The following is a 20467-nucleotide window of genomic DNA, read 5'->3' on the forward strand; positions in this document are numbered from 1 at the left end:
CCATTCCAAGGGTGACTGGCGCTGACGTCAGGCGGCTTTTGGCTCATGCCCTGGCCCGGGGACTTTATTTTCATAACAGCGCGCAGTGCCGTGGAACTGGAATAGGCGTGTCCTCTCCCCCTGACCCTCTCCCGCCCCTTGCTCACCCCCTCACTCCCTCCTCCCTCTGCCGCCTTTATAACTGCTCGGCACCGCGAGGGCGCGATCTCTGCCCACGGGCTCCCCCAGAACCTATAGGGGCTACAGTGCTCCCTCCGCGCGCGCGAAGCAGCGCCAAGTTCACGCGCCAAAGCCGAGGCATCGGGGTAAGTGAGGCGCACGGAGACAGAGCGCGCTGGGTTAGGTGATTGAAATCCTCGGGGGTGGGGTTTGCGGAGTAGTGGGGAGGCAGGGAGTGTTAAAAGCTGAGGATGCAAGAGGAGAGAAACCCCGGTAATGAACTGCAGCTGGCTCGGAGGGGGAAAAAAAATCCCAGGAAAGGAATTCCTGTAGTTTAACTTAACTCACATTCCCGCCCCTCCCCTCCCCCCTTGAAGTTACCAGGCTAAGAGGCAGAGAGCAAAAAGATAATCAGGATAAATAGTTTCTGCTCAGATACACTGAACAAACTGAGTAGGTGGAATCCTGGCCCGGCAGGTGACAAGTTCTGGGCTCAGTCTAGGGAAAGAGAAAAGAGGGAGGAAGAGCTTAGAGGAATGGCAGGGAACTGGCTGGGTGGGCAGGAAGGAGATGGTGACCCCTGCTAGTTTACCCAGATCCTGAGAAATGTCCATTTATTTTGTCCTTTCACAAGTGTGCCTTTCTGAATTTTGCGAAGTAGATTCTAGAAGCCACCTCTTCTCATGACATGAGCGTGGCCATCAACTCTGCAGCATTCTCCCATCTGCTGTCCCTTGAGTTACTCTGGACTCCTGGGTTGAACATCCATTTGAGTATCCAGTAACAGCCCACCTTCAGGCACCAACCAGATGGGACTCAGCAATGACCCCCCAACTGTCAGATATGGTCCCTTAAACCTCCCCGGGTGGAAGGAAGTTTTGGAAAGCCAGCGCAGGTTCAAGGAATTTGTAGGACTTTCCATTCCCGAGTTGTTTCCAGGCTGATGTTTGAACATGCCACACCTGCTGAAGGGTTTGATTGAATCAGCCAGGGCTGTGGACTCATTCCTGAAGGGAATACTTGAGTTACTTGTGGCCCCTGGGAGGGGCGAGGATGGGGGTCACAGCTCTGTCCTCTGGTCTGTGTGCTGGGACTGGGAAGGTCAACAGAGGTGTCATCTGGGAGACAGGCTCCTTGAGGTGTGGAGAGGTAGATTGGTACTTCAAGGGCACATAGGAATGAGTGGAACTCAGAACGAGCTAACATTCTGGGACGTGCCCCTTAGCCTTGAGCTAGGAAGCCTTCTCATCCCAGCTCTGCTGGCTTGTAGCTGTGAAAAGGCTGAGCTGGACCTCCTAAGGGGTTCCTCCTAAGGGGTCTTAGGGTCCTCAGCTCCCTCCCAGGGCCAGGGCCAAGAGCCCCTCTCTATCTATATACGTCTCTTTGAGCATCCTCTTTGGAGTATTCTACTCCTTAGTGAGAATTGAAGGTAACAGGGCGTGAAGAAGAATTTTGACTATGGTTTTATTCTCATTCTCATTCTGAAGGTTTGTCTTCAGGTTCATTGTTTTTTAAAAATCTACAGATTGAGCTAAGGAAATGGGCAGGAAATGACGTGTTGGTATAATAGGGCCCTTAAAAACAAAGAATGGAAGAATTATTTTGCTTGAGGAGTCTTCGAATTTTCTGAGTAGCTTGGTGTGTTAGTTTCTGCTTAGATTCCTATGTTGATTGCCTTGTCAAAATATATGGTCTGTGCATTTCTTATTTTAGACTTTATTGTTATTATTATTTTTGTGGTCTAAAATATGCTGTTTTGTAAATGTTGCATGACCACTTCAATAGAAGAAATCATATAGAGAAGTTGGTAAACCAGATTCCTGGCCAAAAACATCCCACAGCCTGTTTTTGTAAATAAAGTTTTATTGGAACTCAGCCATGCTCATTTTGTCTATATATCATCTATGGCTGCTTTTCGGCTACAAACAAAAGGACTACAAAGCCTAAACTACTTACTGTTTGGCCCTTTACAGAAAATATTTGCTGATCACAGATATAGAGGATCTGAATTATATTATTAATCATAGAGATCTAATGAAATATAAAGATAGAGCATATTTTGATTAAAGTATCTATAGAATACTTTAAAAATTTACCTTATTGCTATTAATTTTTTCTATTTCATTTGCTGAGGAGTGATAAAGAAGTGTTAAAGTCTCCTGTAACTGTAATCAATTTCTTTTGATTTCTTTTTGTATTCCTGGCAGCTTTTGTGTTATGTATTTTGGTGGTATATTATTCACTGCATACAAATTTATGATGGTTATATCTTCAATGTGGAGCATTCTTAATTATTATAAAAAAGTTTTTAGGTCAGCATAATAGCTTTTTGCCTTAACTAAACTTTGTGTGATAATAATAACTCAATTCTCATTTTTCTTACCTTGAACAAGCTATTAACTTTGTACCTGATACATAATACTTGCTAAATAAACCTATCTGTTGTTGTTGCTTTTTTTGCACTTATTTTTCCTTTCCTTTCCACTTTTCTGAATCTTGTTGTTTTACGTGGGTTTCTTATAGGTATAATATGGTTTGATTTAGTCTTTTCAAAATAAAAAACTTTCCATTTACATTTATTGTAATAATAGTTGCTTGCTATTGTCATCTAATTTGGCCACATAGTCTGCTCTCTCCATCTTCTCCCACATTAGATAATCTATACTGTATTTTTAGATACACTGAGTGTATGGTAGTACCATTCTCAGGGTTTAGAAATACAGGTTTGTAAGGAGAGATAAGTTTCAGACCATAAATATATCACCTTTATATGTGGAAATAAAACACTTGAAAAAAGGTGTCTTTGAGGTGGTATACCAGAAGAGGACTTCATCATATCTACCTATTTTCTCCATGCTTTTCACAGCCTTAAATTCTGGGCATAAGAGATTTAGTAGTTTCACTCAAAATCTTAAGTCAAAAAAAGTGATTGCCTATATTTTATTTTACGTTTCAGTAATTTCTCTAAAGTTCACATGCATTGTTTAGAATAGAAGAATATGATAATACCTCCAAAAAGTAAAGAAATTGGGATGAACACTGTTCTTATTTTGGGTTGGCCAAAAAAGTTCATTCAGGCTTTTCTGTAAGATCTTATGAAAAACCCAAATGAACTTTCTGGCCAACTCAGTGCTTGTTGACTCTGCCTATGTGGGAATGATGATTTATTTTCTCCTAGTTACTACTCAGAAACTCAACTCAGTGATGTTACTCAGATGTTGTTCACACGCTGTTGCGACGATTCATCACGTTTATGTCATCAGAATCCAGATGGCTTACCTGGAAGAGGGGATCCTGGACATTTTGTTGTAGATCCTTTCCATTTACAGCTAATCTTGCACCTGGTACAGAGAAACTTCCGTGGGACTCCACCCTCATCTTAGAACTCAGCCTGGACTAAAACACATGGATTAGCAGCACATATGCAGCTCCCCAAAGCTTTCCTTTCCATTACTCACACTTACTAATGAATAACTTGCTTTGAGTTTTATTCACACTCTGCAAATCATTTGCTCAACAACCACTGTGCAGAGTACATAGTGAGGGGAATGCCAACGAATAGAAGATTTGCTCTATTTCCTTAAAAGTTTGCTATCTGATAGGTGAGTTAGCACTGATATTAATGTATACTGTATCAGGGGGCCCCAACCTCTGGCATCTAATGCCTGATCATCTGAGGTGGAACTGATGTAATAGTAATAGAAATAAAGTGTATAATAACTGTAATGAACTTGAATCATCCTGAAACCACCCCCCAACAGCACATCGGTCCATGGAAAAATTGTCTTCCGAGAAACCAGTCCCTGATGCCAAAAAGATTGTGGACCGCTGTAATATATGACATATCTATGGAAAGACTTGAGTGCTGAAAAATAGTTAATAACTACAATGAGATCACAGATTTAGAATGAGATGGGACTGATAACTAAAAAACCCTCAAGGTAGAGGTAAGTTTGGAGTCAAATTTCTAAGAAACATGGTACATGAATTGTGATTAGGGGGAGAAGGGTCCTTCAGGCAAGGAGAATAATGCATGTGGTGAGGCAAAGAGCCACTTTGTCAGAGAAGGTCTTAGATGAGCCCCAGTTCCCTTCCAGAGAGAAAATGCTCTTGGAAGTTTTTCAAAGATGTGGGGACGGGACTTAGGAAGGCTGGAAAAAGTAGGTGGGAGGACTAGTTGGAGAAAAGCCTTGAAGCTCAAATTGAGGCTGAATCTGTTTTAATAGACAAAAAGGAGATGATATGCTTTTTTATTTTTTAAGATGTTTTTGATGTGGACCATTTTTGAAGTCTTTATTGACTTTATTAAAATATTGCTTTGGTTTTATGTTTCAGTTTTTTTGGCCGAGAGGCAAGTGGGATCTTAGCTTCCCAACCAGGAGTTGAACCTGCACCCCCTGCATTGGGTGGGGGAGTCCTAACCACTGTATCACTAGGGAAGCCCCCTGGCAGATCCTTTTTTTTTTTTTAACTCCTAAATCCAAAAGTCCATTTTCAGGTCTTTTCTTTGCTGTCCTTGGAGCATCTTACTCCATCAACCACTCTGGAAAGCTGCTCTTTGGCTCCTGGGAGACCAGCTGGGCTTATTTCTTGTACTAACGCAGGCAATCTCTTTTGAACAACCTCTGCTGATTCCTGCTTGGTTGAGACGGTGTTCCAGGGTTCTGTCCTCGGCCCTCTCGCTGCCATACATGCTCTCTGTATGATCTGGTATCCACAGCCTTCCAGTGCCTGCTGTGACCCCTCCGTGACCCTTCACTTGTGCTCACAGCCCAAACATCTCCTGAGCCTCAGACTCACATGTCTGAGCACAGGGAGGTCAGCACAATCCGGTGTCGTGGAGCCTGGCTTTTATTTATTTTTTGTTTGCACTGTATAGCTTGTGGGATCTCAGTTACCTAACCAGGGATTGAACCCAGGCCATGGCAGTGAAAACCCAGAATACTAACCACTAGGCAACCACGGAACTTGTAGGAGCCTGGTTTCTAAAAGTCAGTGATCTTGGGCAAGTTATTTACTGTCTCTGTACCTCTGTTTTCTGCACTGTAGAAAGGGGGCATAATCTGGCATGAACACACCCACACTACTATATATGAGTCAGAAGATAACCAACAAGGACCTACTGTATAGCACAGGGGAACTCTCCTCAGTACTCTGTGTTAACCCATATGAGAAAAGAATCTAAAAAAGAATGAATACATGTATATGTATAACTGAGTCACTTTGCTGTACACCTGAAGCTAATGCAGCACTGTATATCTAGTAGACTCCAATAAAATGAAAAGTGGGGGCATAATAACAGGGCTGTTGTGAGGATTAAATGATGCCTCCCTGACCAGGGATTGAGGAATGGAATCCGTGCCTTCTGCAGCAGGAGCTGAGTCTTAACCACTGGACCTCCAGGGAAATCCCTCCAATTCATCTTAGATTCAACAGATCTAAACTGGGCATCTCTTCCCACAAGCCTGTATTTCTAAGCTCCATTGATTCTGCCTTCCTAAGAATCTCCCACCATTCCTTGCCCATCTCTCAGGCCTCATCTCCCTGGTTTCCTCTCTAAAGCCTTTTTTTTTAAAAAAAACCCCATTAGGGAGAGTGGGGTTTCACTCTTTTCCGTGTGCCCTCAAGATTCCCCAAACACTCTACAACCCTTATTTGTGTGTCAGTATGACTCGGCTGGTCGTCCTGGGGCAGCCGCCACACTCTGGGTCTGAGGGTCCAAGTGATTTGTATACTTAACACAGCGTCTGACACAAAGTACACACTTAAGTGTTGATTGACAGGAAGATTGACCAATTGTAGAGTTGCTTACTTTGGCGACTTCTCAGATGTTGTTTAAATAGAGAAAGGCTTAAACAGACTTGTGCTTGCCAAAAGGGAAGTAGGGCTGGGGTAGGGATGAATTGGGAGTTTGGGGTTAGCAGATGCAAATTATTATATAGAGAGTGGATAAACAAGATGGTCCTATTGTGTAGCATAGGGTACTGTATTTAATATCCTGTAATAAACCATAATGGAAAAGAATATGAAAAAGAATATAAATATGCATAACTGAATCACTTTGCTGTACCCCTGAAACTAACACAAAATTGTAAATCAACTACACGTCAATGAAAAAAATAAAAATGAGAAAATAAATAGAGGCTGGAGTCAGGGAGAAAAGCTTCAGGGAGCATGATAGTGATTTAGAGATGAAACAAAAGATTAAATTCTAATTAAGACTATTCATAAAGGGATAATCTTCCTTTGTTACACTGAATATGTAAATTGATCTCTCTAAGAATCAGTCTTATCACCTACAAAATGGGCTGTAGGAATATTAAATGATAAAATAGATGTAAAACCACGTTAATGAGTGAATACACATGGAAACGTATAAACTCTCAGCATCGAGTCTGGCTCTTAAGGGGTCTCCGTATTTGATAGTAGTTGTCATTTGTATTATTCATATTTATATTGTGACTATTGTTATTACTACTGATGGACTGTGGCAATTCCAGAATAGAGAGAAAATTAAAATGTTAGAAAATTGCCAATTTGCCAGGCTGGGATGGTGTGAAGACTTGGCTTGACTTAACAAACATTTGAGTTATATTTTATCATTCCCCAGGCAGTTATCCTAAGAGGTCATTATTATCCTCTTCTTTTTATTGAAAGTGTTTTTTTTTTTTCTGTTTTTACTGGAGTATAGTTGAGTTACAATGTTGTGTTCGTTTCAGGTGTACAGAAAAGGGAATCTGTTATATATATGCGTGCTAAGTTACTTCAGTTGTTACCCCATGGACTGTAGCCCACCAGGCTCCTCTGTCCATGGGATTCTCCAGGCAAGAATACTGGAATGGGTTGCCATTTCCTCCTCCAGGGGATCTTCCTGACCCAGGGACCATATATATATACATAGGGGCCTCCCAGGTGATCCTGACCCAGGGATTGAACCTGCATCTCTTAAGTTTCCTGCTTTGGCAGGTGAGTTCTTTACCACTAGCAACACCTGGAAAGCCCCTATATGTGCTGTGCCAAGTCGCTTCAGTTGTGTCCGACTCTTTGTGACCCTGTGGACTGTAGCCTGCCAGGCTCCTCTGTCCATGGAATTCTCCAGGCAAGAATACTGGAGTGGGTTGCCATTTCCTCCTCCAAGGGATCTTCCTAACGCAGGGATCAAACCCGAGTCTCCCACATTGCAGGTGGAGTCTTCGCCATCTGATGTCTTCTTTTTAGATGACAGAATGAGATAAATCTTATATAAGGAGGAATGTAAGATCACCTCTGGGCAAAATTCAGGGCCATGGGTAATTCCTGCTCAGATAATCTGGGGAGGGTCGCATACAGCCAGCTAGGCAACCTACTAAGTCTGGATGTAAGTAACTCCAGACACCCTCCCCACCTCTCTGGGAAGAGAGGAGTCTCAGAGGTTGGAAAGGAGCACCTGAGAGACCCTTCACATGCTGGCATTTGACCTTGCATCCCCGTCAACGCCTGTGTCGGTCAGGGCCACTCTAGGATCAGTCTTGCTCCAGTGACCCTGCGGCTCTCTCTGGCAGGCGAGTGTTTCCCTGGTGTCCTGAGCCGGTACTCAGACCCTTCAACCTCACCTCCAGCCCTGGTCTGGAGTTTGGTTAGTAGTTTGGGGCAGAGATTCTTTTAATGACAGGAGATGGGGCAGGAAGCAGGATGAGGGGATGGGAGAAAGAGACTTGGGAATTGTCTACAAAGCTGGACATGGGCTCAGAATGCCTAGTTCAGCACCTGGCTGCCTTTCATAGAGGAGAGAACGGAGGCTCCAGGAGATGGTGTCCACACAGAGAGGCAGCTGAAACCCCTCTGTCCTAAAGATTGGAGTCAGAGGCCTTGGAATAGAGCCCAGTGACTCCCTCCCTCCCTGCTTCCCTCTTGTCTTCCCCCCTGCAACCCCCGCTTTGGTTCTTTTTCTTTTCCCTTTCTCTTTCCTCCGTCTTTCGTTTTTTTAACCTTTCCGTCATGCACTGACTCATCTGAAAAGGGTTTAAGCCAGCACCAAGGACTGTGAGGGTCTTGGCTGTGGGTGTTGGTGGATTACTAGATGGGCGTGGTTGGCTCAGCTGCTGTAATAAGTGAAGGGGGTCTCACCCTTATGACTCAAGGTCCTTGCTCGTGTCTGGGGCTATGCTGAAACCTCACCATCTCCCTCCATAGTGCAGGGTTTAGTCATCAGAGAATTGGGTGGGAGCGAATGACTGGATTCCAGTAAAACCTCTGCTTAGATCTGCTTACTCAGGATCCAAGCTACCCGGAGGCCCCTGGAATCACTTAGTAGCCCAGCTGTGGCCAGACTCCTACCTCAGACCCACCTAAGGAGGATGGGTGAGAGGGAGTTAGAGCTGGGGACCAAGGCAATGGAGGCTTATGAGGAATCCCACCCCACCCCACTGTCTCAAGAGTAGCCCTGCTCCCTATCAGATTCTACTTCTATCCACATGCTCACTCATCCATCCTGGTTAGGTGCTTGCCCTTCCCTGGTGGCTCAGCTGGTAAAGAATCCACCTGCAGTGATGGAGACCCTGGTTCTATTCCTGGGTCGGGAAGATCCGCTGGAGAAGGAAACGGCTACCCACTCCAGTATTCTTGGGCTTCCCTTGTGGCTCAGCTGGTAAAGAATCCACCTGCAATGTGGTTTGAGCCTTGGGTTGGGAAGATCCCCTGGAGAAGGGAAAGGGTACCCAGTGCAGTATTCTGGCCTGGAGAATTCCATGGACCATATAGTCCCTTGGGTTAAAAAGAGTCAAACATGACTGAGCGACTTTCACCTTCACTGCGTCAGGTGAGAGGTTAGTAGTCAGGGAGAGAATTTTAACAGCTCAATACCTGCTTTAAGGAGGCTTTGAATTTAGAAGGCAAAGACTCACCAAGAGGCACTACAGGATTTTGTGATAAATGCAGACGATGTGGAGGCTCTCTGGGAATTCAGGGGATGTAACTCTCATCAGGGGGCTTCCGAGGTGGCTCAGCTGTAAAGAATCTGCCTGCTAATGCAGGAGACACAATCCCTGGGTCGGCAAGATCCCCAGGAGTAGGAAATGGCAACCCACTCCACTATTCTTGCCTGGAGAATTCTGTGGACAGAGGAGCCTGGCAGGCTACAGTCTATGGGGTTGCAGAGAGTCGGACATGACTTAGTGAGTAAACAACAACAGCGATCTCTCATCAGACTAGGGCATCCAGGGAAACATCCTGGAAGAGGGGACCTCTAAGGTGAGGGATGTCAGGGAGAACGTCCCATGCAGATGGGGCGGCAGATTTGAAGCGAGATAGTGGGGCTTGTTGGGAGGACAATGAGAAACACACATATGGGGATGATGAGGAAGGCATGGTCAGCCATGAGGCTGGAGAGGTAGGCAGGAGCTGAGGATGTACAGGCGATGGCTCGTCCCCCAGCCACAAAGACAGTGACCCTGAGAGCCTAAGCCTGGGACTCCCCTGGTGGGCCAGTGACTAAGACTCCATGCTCGAAAAGCAGGGGGCCCGGGTTCAACCCTGGTCAGGGAACTAGATCCCACATACCACACCTAAAAGATTCTGTGTGCCCCAACTAAGACCTGGCACAGCCAAATAAATAAATAAAAATAAAAGTGATTGCAAGACGTAGACAAGTGAGTTGTATACAACCATGCTTGACCCATTGTGAGAATGAGTTATGAGACCTTCCCTCCTCTTCAGAGCAGGTCCAAGAGTAAATTGTCTCTTTTTGTCCTCCTTTGGCCTTTGTAGAGCACCTGCTTTCTTGGCCGGACTCTAGGTCTCTCTGCCCACCCTTCCTTTTTTTTTTGACTGTGCTGTAAAGCTTGCAAGACTTCAGTTCCCTGACCAGGGATTGAACCTGGGCCACGGCAGTGACAGCATGGAGTCCTAACCGCTGGACCACCAGGGAAGTCCCATAGGTCTCTCTGCCCTTGACTCTGGGTACGAATGATGACTGCATGACCTCTAGTCTCATTTCTCTTTCTGCTCCAGCCCTCAGGTTCTTCTCCGAGGCTGTTGCTTTAGCTCCTGGAGGTTTCTATTCTCAAATGGTGGTACTGCTCTTTTCTTCCTCAAACCCTGCTTTCTAAAGGACGTCAGCTCCTCAGAACCCTGTCCCTTCCCCCAGCCCCCATCCTGGCGGCTCATCTGGGCCATTCCCTGCGTGACCCAGTGCCTTCTCAGTGCAGATCTGCTGTGAGTGAGTTTGTTCAGTTTTATTTCCCTCTGAGAAAATGTAAACTGCTAGGGACATTTCAGACCCATTGTACAATCGCTGTCATGTTGGGGAAAGGGTGGAGGAGGAGTGAGAGGTGAAATAGGAAGGATAGTTTCAAAAAATTAGTCACTCAGATAAAAAAAAAAATTACCAAGAAGTTTTCATTTGAAAAGTTTTTCAAATATTCTTAATTTGAGAGAATTGAGAACCATGAACCTTAATTGGATATTTGATATGAAAGTGTCATTGTTAATTTCTAAAGTGCGATTAAGTTAAAAAGGAGTTTTGTTCTTTACAAATGTATGCTGAAGCAGCTATGTAGAGAATGATGTTTGAGATCTGGCTAAAAAACCTAGTGGGGCCTTCCCTGATGGTACAGTGGTTAAGACTCCTTGCTCCCAATGCAGGGGGCATGAGTTTGATCCTTGGTTGGGGAGTTAAGATCTCAGATGATGAGAGGTGTAGCCAAAAAAAAAATCGTTAATTGCTGAGACCTATTCAAGGGCAAGTCTTATGGCCAGGCATAGATCACAAAATGGTTTAGGTTAAAAATGTTTTCTCTTATGTTAAGAAAGTCATACCTGGTTCTCTTTCTTTGGGGACCCCCACCTTGTGTGCTCACAGTTTTGGACCCTGGTCTGTGGGTGCCAGGAGGCTCCAGTACACAAACCCTCTCTGTACAGCTGCACAGAAGTAAGGGGGGGCCGGGTGTCTCTGCTTGACCACCCCTCTGTGCAGTACCACAATGTTCCCTTAGTGGAAAACCTCATCAGTCTCTCAAGATTGAGAGTTCAGAGTAAACTGGTTCAGAGTCCTTTACAATTATCAGATAATTATGACAACAATGACTTGTCAGCCAACAGCACTGCCCTGAGGGGTGGGGAAGGAGCAGTGCCAGGGAGGGGCACAGAGGGTGAGAGAAATACCTTTCCAGCTGGCAACCGCCATTATGATTAATCTGAGAGGAGTGAGGCGGGGAGGTGCTAAGGGAGGAGAAAATGGAGCCTGGTCCCTTCCCCTGCGGATGCTGCCCTTGAACTAGACCAGGCCCTTCCTCTTCTGCATCCTCAGCATGGACAGGGGGGCCTGTCCCTCTCCCTGTCCTGTACCACCCATATCAGACTTTGGGGGGCCTTGTATTTCAGGGGTTGCCTGTATCTGAAGCTCATTTGCCTTTCTTTGTCCCTTTGCATCTCATTCTGTACTGCCTTGCGGAGGTAGAACATAACCCATTCTTTGCTCTGTGCCCTGCATGCGGTTGGGATGACCAGGGTGTTATATCCCTGGGTTGGAGTCCAGGTGACAGACCCCTGGCCAGGGGAGTCCATGGGAAGGCTATGCAGCAGTGGCAGGTTAGATCTGTTTCTTCTACTATAGCAAGAAACATGTCTGATGTGTGTTTCCCCTTTACCAGTTGATCATCTGGAAGAATGATGGACACACAGTGGTGCTGGTTGAATGAATGGCCGGGTTACAAAGTGAAGCTTAGAGGGACTTCCCTGGGGCTCAGTGGTTAAGACTCTGTGCTTCTAATGCAGGGGACATGGGGTCCACCCCTAATCAGGGAACTAAGATCTCACATAGCACCCCTGCAACATAGCAAAAAGACTAAAAACTAAAAAATAAAAAAATAAACAGCATACAACAAAACAAAAGCTTTCTATTGTGTCATAGAAACTTAAAAACAGTCAAATAATTCAGAAAAAAAATTATAGATCTGTTGAGAAGCTATTAGGCTCCTCTGTCCATGGGGTTTTCCAGGCAAGAATACTGAAGTGAGTTGCCATTCTCTTTTCCAGGGGAATTCTCCTGACCCAGGGATTAAACCTGGGTCTCCTGCATTGCAGGCAGGGCTTGTTTTTTTTTTTTTTTTTTTTTTAACCATCTGAGCCACCAAGGAAGCCCAAAAATGAGCATTAGCTATTGGTAATATTTTCTGTTGGATCACCTCCTGTTTTCCAGGATGTTATTCCAGGATGTGTCATCCAGCAAGTCCCTCCTTACGAGTAGCTAATTAAGAGTTCATTATGGGGACTTTCCTGGTGGTCCAGTGGTTAGGACTCCACACTTTCACTGCTGAGGGCATGGGTTCAACCCCTGGTTGGGGAACTAAGATCCCACATGGCCATGCAGCACGGCCAACCCTATGACAGGGAAGACTGGATCCATTTCTTCTGGGGATCAGCAGTGCCATCCTTACAAATGTTAATTAGGGAGGGAAAATAATGTGTGGCAGCAGAGCTCAGGATGAGGGCTCAGTGGCTAAGAGGGGAAGGCTGACACTCTGCAGAGAAATCTATGGTTCAGATAACTCAGATAATACCTATGATTCTCTTGTCTGAGAGAGATTCGGAGGCTTACAGATAACATCTGTGGCTGGGCCTGAGGTAGAAAAAAACTGGAGACTGCTAATATGATTCAAAGGCTTGTGGGATCTTAGTTCTCTGACCAGGGATCGAACTCGGGCCCTGCCAGTGAGAGTGCAGAGTCCTAACCACTGAACCGACAAGGAATTCACAAAGTATTAACTTTATGGTTAGATAATTCCATGTTCACCAGTTCCTAAGAAAGCACTAGTCAAAAATATCAGGAACCCTGGCAAGTTCTTTGTGACGTTATTTCTTGAGATGTGGCTCAAATACTCCATTCAAAGTTTTGGGTTTCCTGGCTTCAGGGAAAATATTAATATAGTTAAATTGCGGGGAGGGAGGTATGAGGAGTCCCTTCCCTTCATCAGCCTTTAGAATTTGCCATGAGAGGTGGAGAACAGCTAGTAGCTTGATCTAACGTTGTAAATTCAGGGGTAAAACCCTGACTGCCTGTGCTAAGTTGCTTCAGTCATGTCCAACTCTTTGCGACTCGATGGACTGTAGCCCACCAGCTTCCTCTGTCCATGAGATTCTCCAGGCAAGAATACTGGAGTAGGTTGCCATTTCTTTGAGTTTCCCTAGTAGCTCAGCTGGTAAAGAATCCACCTGCATTGCGGGACACCTGGGTTCAATCTCTGGGTTGGCAAAGGGAAAGGCTACCTCCTCCAGTATTCTGGCCTGGAGAATTCCATGGACTGTATAGTCCATGGGGTCACTAAGAGTGGGACACGACTGAGTGACTTCACTTTCACTTTTCACTTTCACGCATTAGAGAAGGAAATGGCAACCTACTCCAGTGTTTTTGCCTGGAGAATCCCAGGGATGGGGGAGCCTGGTGGGCTGCCGTCTATGGGGTTGCACAGAGTCCGACACGACTGAAGAGATTTAGCAGCAGCAGCAGCAGATATACAAAATTGTTTCTGGTCCTCTGTGCCTGAGTTTATGGGAGAGATTCACCCCCAGCCCAACTTTGCTTTCTTACAGGACCAGAATGTCCACAGTAGCCCCTGCTGGTTGCCGCTCAGACCTGGACCCCAGGTACTACAAACTCTGTGATAAGAAGGCAGCCTGGGGCATCGTCTTAGAGGCGTTGGCCGGCATGGGGGCTGTGGCCTCTGTGGCCTTCATGATCGCCCTGCTGGTCCTCATTTGCAAGGTGCAGGACTCCAATAAGCGCAAACTGCTCCCCACCCAGTTCCTCTTCCTCCTGGGTGTGCTGGGGATCTTCGGCCTCACCTTCGCCTTCATTATCACACTCGATGGCGGCACAGGGCCCACGCGGTTCTTCCTCTTTGGCGTTCTCTTCGCCCTCTGCTTCTCCTGCCTGCTGGTTCACGCCTTCAACCTGACGAAGCTGGTGCGAGGGAGGCAGCCGCTGTCCATGCTGGTGATGCTGGGCCTGGCCCTGGGCTTCAGTCTGGTGCAGGATATCATTGCCATCGAGTACGTGGTCCTCACCATGAACAGGACCAACGTCAACATCTTCTCTGAGCTTTCTCCCCCACGGCGCAACGAGGACTTCGTCATGCTGCTCATCTACGTCCTCTTCCTCATGGCGCTGACCTTCCTCACAGCCTCTTTCAGCTTCCAGGGATCCTTTACTGCCTGGAAGAGACACGGGGCCCATATCTACCTCACCACGATCCTCTCCATTGCCATCTGGGTGGCGTGGATCACCCTGCTATTGGTCCCTACCCTCGGCCCCCAGTGGGACGACACCATCCTCAGTTCAGCCTTGGTGGCCAATGGCTGGGTTTTCCTGTTGGCTTACATTGCACCTGAGTTTCAGCTGCTCACGAGGCAACAGAACCCCATGGATTACCCTGTGGAGGACGCTTTCTGTCAGCCTCAGTTCATGAAGCAGAGCTATGGCGTGGTGAACAGAGCTTACTCTCAAGAGGGGATCATTCAAGGTACAGAACCTGGTTGGGTGCAGAATCCTTTGTGGGAAAAATGGGTAAAATAAAATAAAATCATAAGATATTATTACTGAAAAAAAAAGATATTATTACTGTAGGGAACATGCAGGACATGATCCTGATAAAACACAAGTTCTCCAAAACTCAGGTCTTGCTTAAAATCATCCAGCTGGTTAGAGACAAATAGAACTAGCAGCTGGCCTCAGGAGTCATTAGTATTTTTTTCTGTTTCTGATGTAGGTCATTTTTAGCTTTCCCTGGTGGCTCAGTGGTAAAGAATCTGCCTGCAGTGCAGGAAATGTGGGTTCAGCCCCTAGGTCAGGAAGATCCCCTGGAGAAGGAAATGGCAACCCACTCCAGTATTCTTGCCTGGGAAATCCCATGGACAGAGGAGCCTGGTGGGCTACAGTCCCTGAGGTCACAAAGATTGAGGTACAACTGAGCACACAGGCACAGACCATTTTTACAATCTTTACTGAATTTATTACAATATTGCTTTTGCTTTATGCTTTGGCTTTTTGCCCGCGAGGCATGTGGGATCTTAGCTCACCAACCAGGGATTGAACCCGTGCACCCCCTGCATTGGAAGGCGAAGTCTTAACTACTGGACCACCAGGAAGTCCCTATCTAGTACTTTCTATCCAATACCATGTAAGTTTCTCTGAATCAAAACAAGATGGAGCAAAGGAATGGACAAGGAGTGTTTAGAGAAATTCCCAGAGACAAGTGGGTGAGATGATGGTGTCCTTTATAAAAGACAACTGGGCAACTTTTGTAGAAATGTGGAGACTTTGTGGATTTTAAAAAATACTTATTTATTTAATTTTTGGCTGTGCTGGGTCTTCATTGCTGCGAGGGCATTTTCTCTAGTTTTGGCCAGTGGTGGCTACTCTCCAGTTGAGTGCAAGGCCTTCTCATTGCAGGGGCTTGTTTTGCGCCAGAGAACGGGCTCTAGGGCACTTGGGCTTCAGGAGTTGCAACACGGGGACTCAGCAGTCGTGGCTTCCAGGCTCCCATGCGCGTTGACTCAATAGTTGTGGCACAAGGGCTTAGTTGCTCCCAGGCATATGGGATCTTCCCAGATCAGGGGTGGAACCCACATCTCCTGCATTGGCAGGCAGATTCTTTAACACTGAGCCACCAGGGAAGCCCCTGCTTTTGTAGATTTGAGTGCACAAAGCCCAGCCATGCAGTGACCACAGAGCACAAAGCGGGGAGAAAACTCTTTTATCATAAACCAGCAGGAATCTCCATAAAGTTACTGAGGATTTTGATGTAGCCTGAACAGCTACATTTTCTTGTCCATCTCTGGCCTGCAGGAGGGAATTTCGCTCTTGTCTGGAATGGTGAGCAGCCAGACTACACTAATAGCCAGGAATGCCTTTACTCATATGCCTCTGTGGAGAAGGCAATGGCAACCCATTCCAGTACTCTTGCCTGGAGAATCCCATGGATGGAGGGGTCTGGTGGGCTGTAGTCCATGGGGTCGCTAGGAGTCGGATACGAGCGAGCGACTTCACTTTCACTTTTCAGTTTCATGCATTGGAGAAGGAAATGGCAACCCACTCCAGTGTTCTTGCCTGGAGAATCCCAGGGACAGGGGAGCCTGGTGGGCTGCAATCTATGGGGTCACACAGAGTCGGACACGACTGAAGTGACGCAGCAGCATATGCCTCTGTGCATTGGTCTTTTGAGTTTATATTGGTCTCTGGGCCTAATCAAGGAAGGGGTGGGGGTTGGGAATAGGAGGGAGGGTCCTCCAAGGCCAGGTTCATAGCTCCAGCTAGTGACTTTCTCTGCCCTTGGAGCCTATGGTACACAACCTGCTGGTATTATCTCTGTAGTCCTGGTCCCTCTCCTGTGCCCCGGGAAGTCTGAAAGGAGGGGGAGAGCCGGGGGCAGGGCAGAGGGAATATTTCCCACCGATCTCCTCCTGTCCATTCCCGATGCTTCAGTCTATCACCTTATGCCTGAATCCATGTTATGGGTCCTTAACTGGCCTTCCTTCCTTTAATCCTTTCCCTTCACTCCATGGACCACTGTCAGCTCCCTCTCCCTAAAATACTCTTCTGCCCACCCCCTTTCCGGCCTCTATGCCTCACTGGCTCCCCAGTGTCCACTGCTTTTACCAAATCCTTGGTGGGCTTCTCAGGAGGCTCAGTGGTAAAGGATCTGCCTGGCAATGCAGGAGACATAAGAGATGTGGGTTCGAGGAGCATGGCGGGCTACAGTCCCCAGGGTCACAAAGAGTCGGACATGACTGAGCGACTGAGCACACACTGCCGGTGAGGCTGTTCACAGCTGGAACCCCGCAGTCCCCAGATCTGTGCTCTCAGCTCAAACAAACCAAGTGCCCTGCACTTTCCTGTCTGCCTGTCTGGGCTTGAAGAGTGTCTGTCCCTCTTTATTCTCTTTACTCAAAGAGGACATGTCCCTCCTTATTCTCTCCCTTTTCCAGCGTCCCTATTCCCCAGTCTCGCTCTGTCTTTTCTCCACCCATCTAGCTCTAGACCTTTGAGATGCTGTTATCAGAGTCTGTCTCATCTTGGAGTTATTTGCGTAGCTGTCAGATATTCCGGACTCTCCAGCGTCAGTCTTAGGGCAGGAATCATTCTGATTAATCCTATTTTCCAGAATATCTCACATACTTAGGTATTTGTTGAGTAAATTGAAGACGTAAATTTGGTGGGAAATAAATGGATTGCTTTAAATTGCATTGTATTTATGTATTTCTCTGCCCTGTGAAGAGTTGGACATGACTGAGCATGCACTCAAGCATGCATGGGCAGCTTGGGAGATCTTAGTTCCCCAACCATGGGTCGAACATGGGCCACAGCAGTGAAAGTGTGGAGCCCTAACCACTGGACTGGAAGGGAATTCTTTAAATACTTTCTGTGATGAATGTGTGTGTTTACTGGTCTGTTCCTGAGTTTAAATCCCTCTGATTTCGGACTTCCCTGGTCCTCCAGTGGTTGACCTTCACTGTAGGCAGCACAGGTTCAATCCCTGGTTGGATCCTCTATGCCACTTGTCCATGAAAAAAAAAAAAAAAATCCCTCTGATTTCTCCCAAATAATAGAAAATGATTGCTCATAGACTCTATCCCTTTACAAAGAAAATCATGGAATTTCCACCCTTCCTTGTTGGGCAGATAAAGAAGTGGGTAAATCCTCAGTAAGATTCCCTCTAGATATACCTCTGGTCAGATCTGTGTCTGAAAACACTGGCTTCAAATGTGCTTTTGAAGTGGCCTAGGACTAAGAGCCTCTGGAGGGTTTTTTTTTTTTAATTAATTTATTTTTAAATTGAAGGATAATTGCTTTACAGAATTTTGTTGTTTTTGGTCAAACATCAACATGAATCAGCCATGGGTGTGCATATGTCCCCCTGGAGGGTGTTTCGGAAGGCATTTCCCTAGTGATTGTACGTGGCTAGTTGTTCATTTATTCAACCAATTTTGGGCTGACTCTGTGCCTGGTCCTAGGCTTGAGGACAGTTTCCTCTGGCACAAAACTGACCATTGAGGACTTCCTTGGTGGTCTGATGGTTAAGACTCTGCACCCCCAATGCAGGGGGCCCAGGTTCAATCCCTCATCAGGGAACTAAGATCCCAGGTACTGCAACTAAGACCTGGTGGAGCCAAATGAATAAAGCAATATTAAAAGAATTAAAAAGAGAGTAAGAGAGCTCTTTAAAAACAGACAAGCAACAAAACAAAACAAAACCCCTGATCGTCTCCCAGGGAGACAGAGAATTAAACGGATATGCCTCATGGTTTATACATGACTCACCTGGGGTGAGCACAGATTGGGGCACAAAGGAGGGGACCCTGACGTTTACCCACTCCTGTCTGTCTGTTTCAGGTACTGAAGAGACGGGGAGCACGCTCTATGCTCCGTACTCCACGCATTTCCAGCTACAGGTAAAGCAGCCCTTTCCCCTTTCTCGTCGGCAGTGTTAGCACCCCAGGAGCATCTGTCCTTAGGGAATAGATGATATTGCCACTCTGATGGCCTCTGGATGTCACCTAGAAAGGATGACGGGTCTACTTTTCCTGTAATCAGCCTCATGAGGTTAGGACAGGAGACCCGAGCACAGAGCAGGGGAGGGCTGAGAAGAAAGGGGAGGAGTGTTAGAATCCTGCCCGGGTTGGAGCAAGAGGTGATGTGGAAATGGCCGGGAAGTGCTGTGAGTTGAACAAGATGAAATGCTTCCTTTTCAGAATCGGGATTCCCCAAAGGATTTCTCCATTCCTCGGGTCCAGACTCGGGTTAGCCCTTACAGTGACTACGAAGGAAGGAAAGATGTCAGTTAACATGACCCAATGGGTGAGATGAACGCAGCACATCAGCAGAACCAGCAGGGAGTCCACGAGATGAAGGCTGAGTCCTGGTCTTCCCAGGAGCATCACAGGAAGACCTCTCCTCCCACATCCTCTGTCCTGGGATTGATGGGGCTGCAGGGACCACAGTTCTCAGCAGCATTGTGGTTGTTCCTTGGTCCCATCCCAAGGTTACTTCTCTCGAGTGGGAGTCTCGGGCAACGCAGGGCAACTCTTACCATCCCTGCCATTTTACATGTGACTGAGGCTCTGGTCATCTGACCCACACGCTGACCTGTTCAGCCTCCAAAGCCAACTCTTCTGACTCTGGGCTGGCTTTGTGCCAATCGCTTGGCTCAGAGCAGAGTTGCACATCTGAGCAAAACAAGCAAAGGACCATCTCTCAGCCCACTCTACCCACATCTACACTGGAAGCCAACTTACCGGTACCTCCCTTCTTGCCCGGCTGGGACAGGCTTAAAAGTCACCTGAAATTTTCGCACCTCTGTGATGCCGCCTAACCAGGGTCCCCAGCGCCAGCTCTCCCAGACGTGCTATTGGTCCTCAGACTTACCTCCCTGCTGTGCCTCACCAGGGGCCATCCCTCCAGACTGCACCGGGGTGTACAAGCCCGAATTCTCTTTGCCAGGAGACTGTGTGCTGTTTTGCTCTGAGTTCCCATCCCCTTGCTCCCCAGCCTCTGTAAATAGACGTACCCTGTGTTCACCCTCTGCATTCTGGAAGTGGGTATTGTCCACACACGGGCAGGGGGTTGTTTCTTGTAAAATAAGTTATTCACCATTCTTCCCTCCAGATGCAATAAAAGTGTGGCCACAGCCATGTGAGCGGTAGGCGCCTGACAGTTGTCTTTATGTGGGAGCTGAAGTTCAAAGTTCGGTCCCACTGGGTGTGGACTTGAACTTTCTCCACGTGTCTCTCCTCCTCCTTGTGTCTACAAGTGTGTGTTGCCCAGTTTTAGGGGTGAGTGACAAAGGTGAGGGGGGAGCTGGGAATGGTCAAGAATCTGAGGTTTTGCTCCAAGTAAACAGAGGAGTGGCAACTTCAGAATGGAGTTTGTCAGCCAGGGTCAGACCAGGAGGAGACCTCAAAGCCAGTGTCACATTTCATCTGAGGTTTAATTGTAGGAGGGGTTAAGTCCAGATCTCTAATTTAATAGAATTAGTTCATAATCTGTCTCGGAAAAGACAGGCTACCTAACAATTATCATTTGCTTAATCCCAGAAACAGCTTTGTTGGGTAGGGCAGTATAAAATTGCTTTTGGGTAAAGAAGAAGAAAGAAAAACTGAATGACATTTATAAGATTGATGGCTGAGTTAAGGATTTACCACCCAAGAGCCTGGTGCTCTGCTTCTCATCACAAAGAAAACCCCTTGTGGGGAGAGGTGTGGTGAGGTTGGAGGGAATTAACGACGCGCTGAATTAGGGAGATGGGTGGTTCCCAGAGATTTAGCTGATCGCTTCTCA

At 46.7% G+C, this 20467-nt stretch overlaps 1 protein-coding gene across 2 annotated transcripts; it reads left to right on the forward strand.

Annotated features, from left to right (window-relative positions):
• The first annotated feature begins 151 nt into the window (after window positions 1–151).
• On the forward strand, window positions 152–19832 carry GPRC5A (G protein-coupled receptor class C group 5 member A). 2 transcript variants are annotated; one of them, XM_055570697.1, is made up of 4 exons: window positions 152–305; window positions 13726–14654; window positions 18524–18582; window positions 18883–19832. In XM_055570697.1, exons 2-4 carry the CDS (start codon window positions 13733–13735, stop codon window positions 18973–18975), a joined length of 1074 nt encoding a protein of 357 aa, XP_055426672.1. In that variant the 5' UTR covers window positions 152–305; window positions 13726–13732; the 3' UTR covers window positions 18976–19832. The 2 variants fall into 2 exon arrangements, with proteins under 2 accessions (XP_055426672.1, XP_055426678.1); XM_055570703.1 differs by lacking the exon at window positions 152–305 and adding an exon at window positions 7545–7774.
• The last annotated feature ends 635 nt before the right edge of the window (window positions 19833–20467 follow it).

This window comes from Bubalus kerabau, chromosome 1 (assembly GCF_029407905.1).
Source record: "Bubalus kerabau isolate K-KA32 ecotype Philippines breed swamp buffalo chromosome 1, PCC_UOA_SB_1v2, whole genome shotgun sequence".
Taxonomy (NCBI): domain Eukaryota; kingdom Metazoa; phylum Chordata; class Mammalia; order Artiodactyla; family Bovidae; genus Bubalus; species Bubalus kerabau.